The sequence below is a fragment of the Laccaria bicolor genome, genomic scaffold (genome assembly GCF_000143565.1).
Source record: "Laccaria bicolor S238N-H82 LACBIscaffold_26 genomic scaffold, whole genome shotgun sequence".
In the NCBI taxonomy this organism is placed as follows: Eukaryota; Fungi; Basidiomycota; class Agaricomycetes; order Agaricales; family Hydnangiaceae; genus Laccaria; species Laccaria bicolor.
Window position 1 is genome coordinate 201,155 of NW_001889897.1, and position 5,990 is coordinate 207,144.

Consider the following 5,990-nt stretch of genomic DNA (forward strand, 5'->3'; position numbering starts at 1 on the left):
GGAGGTCTTGATAAGTGCAGATTAAGTCATATGACATCTAGCTAAAGTGGAATGGTAGGGGGAACTGAGAAGTATAGATTTGTACTAAAATTTCTGTCTATTCCAGTTGGATTCCTGTCAATTCCGGCCGGATTCCTGTCAATTCCGGCCGGAATCCACGGAATTCCTGGAATTCCGCGGAATTCCTAGATTCCGGCCGGAATCCGCGGAATCCGGTAGGAATCAGTGGAGGAATGGAAAGTATTGACTAAAGGGCAGGAAAACAAGACTGAAGTTCGACGACTTTATCTCCGAGCTCATCGAAATCACCAACGGCATAGGACAGGGAGATCCTATCTCTATGCTATTGTATATCCTGTACAACGCTGACCTCTTAGAGGCCCTGAGAAGGCTGGAGGAAGATGCAATCGGGTATGTGGACGACGCCCTGGTAATAGCGACAGCAAAGACATTCAAGGGTTCGATGCGCGCGCTCAAGAACTTCATGGAGAGGAGGAATGGAGGCCTCGACTGGGCTCTAGATCACAACTCAAGATTCGAAATCAGCAAGGTGGCCGTCATGCACTGTCAGCCTGGACCAAGGAAGCCCACAGACCGTCCGAACCCAGCGCTTCGCCTGGAGGGGAGGGTAATCAAGGAAGTGGAGAGCTACAAATACCTCGGAGTCCATATCGACTACCAGCTGAGATGGAGGATCCAAGAGAACGAAGCTATGGCTAAGGCTACAGCTTACATTCTGATGTTTCGTAGGCTAACACGTACCAGCTTAGGTATCCGGCCCAGGCTCATGAGACAGCTCTACATCTCAGTAGCGGTCCCCAAGATGACGTACGCCCTAGATGTTTGGTTTGTACCTCCGTACAAGAAGGAAGGCAAACGGAACAACAGTGGGTCAGTCAGGGCCCTGAAGTCAATGGGTAAGATACAACGCATAGCCACTCTGGCCATCACTGGTGGACTACGGACGTCCGCTAATGATCTCCTGGATGCTCATGCCGGGATATTGCCAGCTAACCTTATGCTAGAACGTATATGCTACGTGGCAATGGTACGAGCAGCATCCCTCCCAGTTGGACATCCTACCCGGGCGATGATACGAGGATACAGTAATGCTCCGGCAAGAACACACCTCACTTCTATTCAGAAGCTAATAGAGCGCTACAAGATAAAGCCGCAACTATACAAAACCATACAGCCAGAACCTCGACCACCAACATACCATAGCACCTTTACCACGACAATTGCAGACACGAAGGAGGACTCAATTAAGGAGGAGAAGAACGACAACTCAGACATCAAGATATTTACGGACGGGTCGGGCTACGAAGGAAAGGTTGGTGCGGCAGCAGTGATGTACAGGAAAGGGATGGAGGAGCCAGAGAAGATCCTGCGATTCCACCTAGGATCGATCAAGCAACACACCACGTTCGAGGGCGAGACAGTAGGGTTGATACTAGCAGCGTGGATGCTGCAGGGGAGACCAGAGGTGGGGAAGGCAAAGGTGACAACTTACTTGGACAGTCAGGCATTTATCAAGGCAACGGGAGCGAGGAACTCAGGGCCAGGACAGTACCTGGTCCTGGAATACATGAGACTAACGGAGAATATGAATGACAGTACTAACGGACTTCACACCACAGGTACTGCCAAGTTCGCTTTGAGGTGGATAGCGGCACACAAGGGAGTCACTGGAAATGAGAGGGTGGATGAGGAGGCAAAGAGGGCGGCACAGGGGGAGTCGAGTCCACCAGAGGAGCTACCGCCAATCCTTCAGAAACCGTTGCCCATCAGCGTGGCGGCAGCGAAGCAAGAGTTTGCGGACAGCCAGAAGATCAAATGGCTCGAGCTGTGGAAGGCCTCGCCTCGCTTCGCAAGATTTCAGCATATCGACCGGGCTTTCCCCTTCAACAAGTTTCGAAAAATCAGCAATGCTCTCTCACGATCGCAGTCCAGCTTACTCATACAGCTCCGGACAGGACACATACCACTTAACAGCTACTTACACCGCATTAACAGGTCAGACCACAGGCGTTGCGCTAGTTGCTGGGAGGCTGGCCGTGGGACAATCACAGAGACGACCATCCACTATCTTTTTGAATGCCAGACATATGCAGCCAAACGCTTCAACATGGACAGGGCATTGGGCCGGCGCTCGAGGGATTTACAGGGGATCATGACGGATACATCAGGAAAAAAAGTGGTTACGACATTGCACAATATAGTTGTGATAGCTACGGTAGCACTTTTGCAACCCCCCCTTTATATAGTACCCCATAGCATCACTGTCCGCTTATATAGTACTATAATTACATACATAGCCTCACCTGCTCACGACATAGTCTCCCATAGTATCATAGTACAGAAGCCCGGTTTTTATACATAGACAGACAGAGACATTATTGTACCAGGTAGCACAGTTAGAAAGGAATACATATGTATTTCCCCTCCTGTTGATTTACAAACAAATCTATAATACTAAGCAATAAGCATATCACCGTCGTCATCCATCTCCGAGCTCTCCTCATACTCCAATACAGCAGCCGCAAACGCAGAGACAGGGATGGCAGGAATGTCCTTGAGAGAGGTGGAAGGTGCACCGGCGTGCTGACTACGACATGAGACAATACTGTTATAATCTGCAAAATCCGCGAGGAGAGAAAGGTGTGAGTACGGCAAACATAGACGAGGGAGGATAAAAGCACGCACAGACATGGTACACATGCTTGAGGGTAGGCACTTCCTGGAGATGAGGTGGCAAAGGGGGTGTGAGTACGGTGAACGTGGACGAAGACGGACGAAAGCACGCACAAACTGGAAAGACGAGAGAAAGGGGGTGGGTGTGAGTACGGCGAACACGGGTGAGGGAGGATGAAAGCACGCGCGGACTAGAGCTGAGCAGACAAAGGGGGCTGTGAGTACGGAGAACGTGGACAGCGGACGAAAGCATGCACTAGTTGGACAAAAGTACGCACTGACAGGAGATGAAGAGGACGAACGTTGGACAAAAGCACAAACTTTCTAGAGACAGGGAAGCAAAGGGGGGTGTGAGTACGGCAAACACGGATAAGAGACATCAAGAGTAGGTGCCCACCTTGGGCCCCTGTGAACCTTTCCCTCCTTACTGTTGGCTGTTGTGATGTATGGTGAGGGGGAGGAACCAGCGAGAGGGGAACCTCCGTGCCCTCAGGGCTCGGCTGCCTGGTATTGAGCAGCTGTTGTTAATAGTGGTGAGGAATTGGAAAGACTTACGAGTTGGACCTCTCATCGATGTGGTGGGAGGGAAGAACAACGTTGGTAAAAAAAAAACATCATGGTCACATGGTGTCGGAGATTCAATGGACTTGAACGAATTCTTCAACTTTTTGACACCAAGCCACCATCGCCACGTCTTTGCTCAACCGGCTCACCTCGCTACCAGCCGATGCTCACCTCAGGATCCAATTACTTGCTTTAGGCTTGCTAGTGGACCTTCAGACAACTTCTGGGCCCTTGACACCAGCGCTCGCCTGCAAGAACTCGCACAAATGCAGAGACTCCACGCTCTTGAGTCTTCGCGGACTATTCATACCCAGGACCACTGCGGCGTTGGCGACCGATTGAAAATGAGCATGCACGCGGAGCGAATGCACTTTTTTCTGCTTTCAGCTGACTCTTAGGCATTTAAACTAGGAGTCATTGGGTTGCGAGTTCAACTCAGTGGTGATGCTGTTCAAGTTGCTGCACCACTCAAGATGACGGAAGTGCCGCATTTGCAAAACGAGGTTTCCCCATCCATTGGCATAGGTAAGTCTTACCTCGGCAGTCGTCACATGGCTGCCCTGTGTTCACGCTGACAGATCCACCTGCGACACAGTCTGTCCCTTTCTCATTTCATGGCCGACCAATGTACAACCGCTTTGACTCCATCTCTCCTCCGCTTTCCTCCTCTGACGCACCTCTGTCAGCCCTATCGCACAATGTGACGGACCGACGACCTACAGACAACAATCATCACGATGATGAAATTCGCCAAGCTATTGATGACTACGACAGGTACAATCGGCTACTGATTTAACCGGCGATCTATGGGCTAAAACTTTTTTTCCTGATGTATGGATGGCATAAAGGAGTTGCTCAAGTATGTGGGGAGGACCGCTAGGTTCAAAGCAACGCTTGGCGACGCCCTAGGTGATGTAACCCACTTAGAGTCCGAGGAAGTTTGACAGATAACATCGTCTCTTTCTTGCAGGAAGCCTTACATCAGTCAAGACCCGACAGCAGAGTTGGCTACGGCCAGCAGGTTCGCCCACAAAATTTCACCCCCCTTTTTTCTCATTACCCGCCTCTCAGCCTTCGGACCCTAAGCACAAGATATAACAAGACGAGACCACTAGCTCTAATGGATGAAACATGACACGCGACAAAACACACAAATTCTCTCTTTTTCTCTACCTAACACGCTCGTCCCTATGGCTGTACCTGTCACTTGCGATCGGGTACTTGGAAGACCAAACGCTCAACAGAAGGAATGCAACATATAGAGAAACGAAGTAACTACCCCGCCCACGTTAACGGATGCCCCTCTAAACGGCGTTTCCGTGCCGGGCTGGATGGGGGAAGGATCGCCATGGGCGTGCCTCCACCAGTGCATGAGGGGATCTCCAGGGGGTTAGGTATAAACGGCACTAGGGGCCATAGGTAGTTTGCCAGGATGTAACGTCTGACATGGGGCTCTGCCCCGATGGACTATAAACTTGACTCCAAAAAAAAAAAATAACTGTTTGAAACAAAACCGGAGGCGCCCAAGGCTATGACCAATAGAAATTCGAGACCCTAATGAAAAAAAATCTTGACGTGGGCGCAGAAACTGCGAGCTATTCTTTGCAGAGCCTGAAGCCTCATGGCGAAATATACAGCACCCGAAGCGTTGCGAATCAGTTGCGATGTTCTCGCAAGCTGAAAATAGTGTCTTCCTGCCTGTTGAAGTCAGTCGGTCCTTCCCAAATCCTTCTTTGTCTCCAAGTACCAGCCCACTTCTCACAACCTGCTTCGTTCGATTAGATAAATTTCATTGCACCTCCAAAATTCGGTCCACCTCGGAGTTGTTCTGTAATCATTTCCCGTCCCTTTTCCTCTCGCACACGATATGCCAAGAATATCTCGATCACACAACGCACCAGTTCCTGAGTCGTATCAAAGGTGTTTGAGTGGGCCTTGCGTAATGATGAGTCGCCTGGGATAGATGAGGGAGTGTGAACGATGGCGTTGGCACATATTGAGTACCTCCCTGCCCGACTGACAGTGATAAAGGAGGCTGATGGAGCAAATGTAGATTCAAATGTCTGGTTGTTTGATTAGTGGGTTGGCACCGTGACGTACAGAGGCGTTGCGTGAACTCGTCTAGGTTTGGGGACTTGGGGATTGCAACCTGGTAATTGAATCACGCACCGTCTCCTCGAACTTTTCCAAGTCCATGGAGAAGATATTTTGGATGCTGGTCTTTCAGGACGACCATAGAGTAGAGTTGGATTCGACATGGAGGTGGAAATTAAAGGGGAAGAGGCCTTAGGGTTAGGGTTTTTGTTCAAAACATGTGTTCACAGTTCAACTCATATCAAAAGTTACTCAAAGTCGGAAACTGTACCAAGAAATCCTGCTCAAGAGGAGAAATGCAGTCTGTCCGACACTCCGAACCCCGCTGAATCCAACTCCATCCAAATTTGCTTCAACACTGGAAAAGCCCGGTTCCAAAACTCGCGCCACTCTTCTGTTTGATCTACATTCACCTCCCATCCCTTCCCATCTTTTACCCTCTCAGCCAAAAAGGAGTCGTGCAACATCACAAGAGCTTCGTTGGGTTCAAAAATTTTTGGATGGGATGTGCGTAATGGCGAGTCGTTTGGGATCGAGGAGAGAATGTGAGCGACCGCACTGGTGCATATTGAAACGCAGGTCCTAGTGCGCCCAATATCGGAAGTTGGTGGGGTAGCCGCAAACATAAAATCCTGTTT

General features: G+C 50.0%; 1 protein-coding gene across 1 annotated transcript; it reads right to left on the reverse strand.

Annotated features, from left to right (window-relative positions):
* Positions 1-2,475: 2,475 nt before the first annotated feature.
* Positions 2,476-5,454, reverse strand: LACBIDRAFT_330289 (uncharacterized protein; the record flags this gene model as incomplete). The annotated part of the gene is made up of 12 exons (XM_001884585.1): positions 2,476-2,636; positions 2,707-2,950; positions 3,123-3,212; positions 3,795-3,818; positions 3,936-3,946; positions 3,979-4,042; positions 4,319-4,339; positions 4,538-4,638; positions 4,758-4,812; positions 5,157-5,293; positions 5,359-5,407; positions 5,428-5,454. The coding sequence occupies 12 exons, from the start codon at positions 5,452-5,454 to the stop codon at positions 2,476-2,478; spliced, it is 984 nt and encodes a 327-aa protein (XP_001884620.1).
* Between the last annotated feature and the right edge of the window lie 536 nt (positions 5,455-5,990).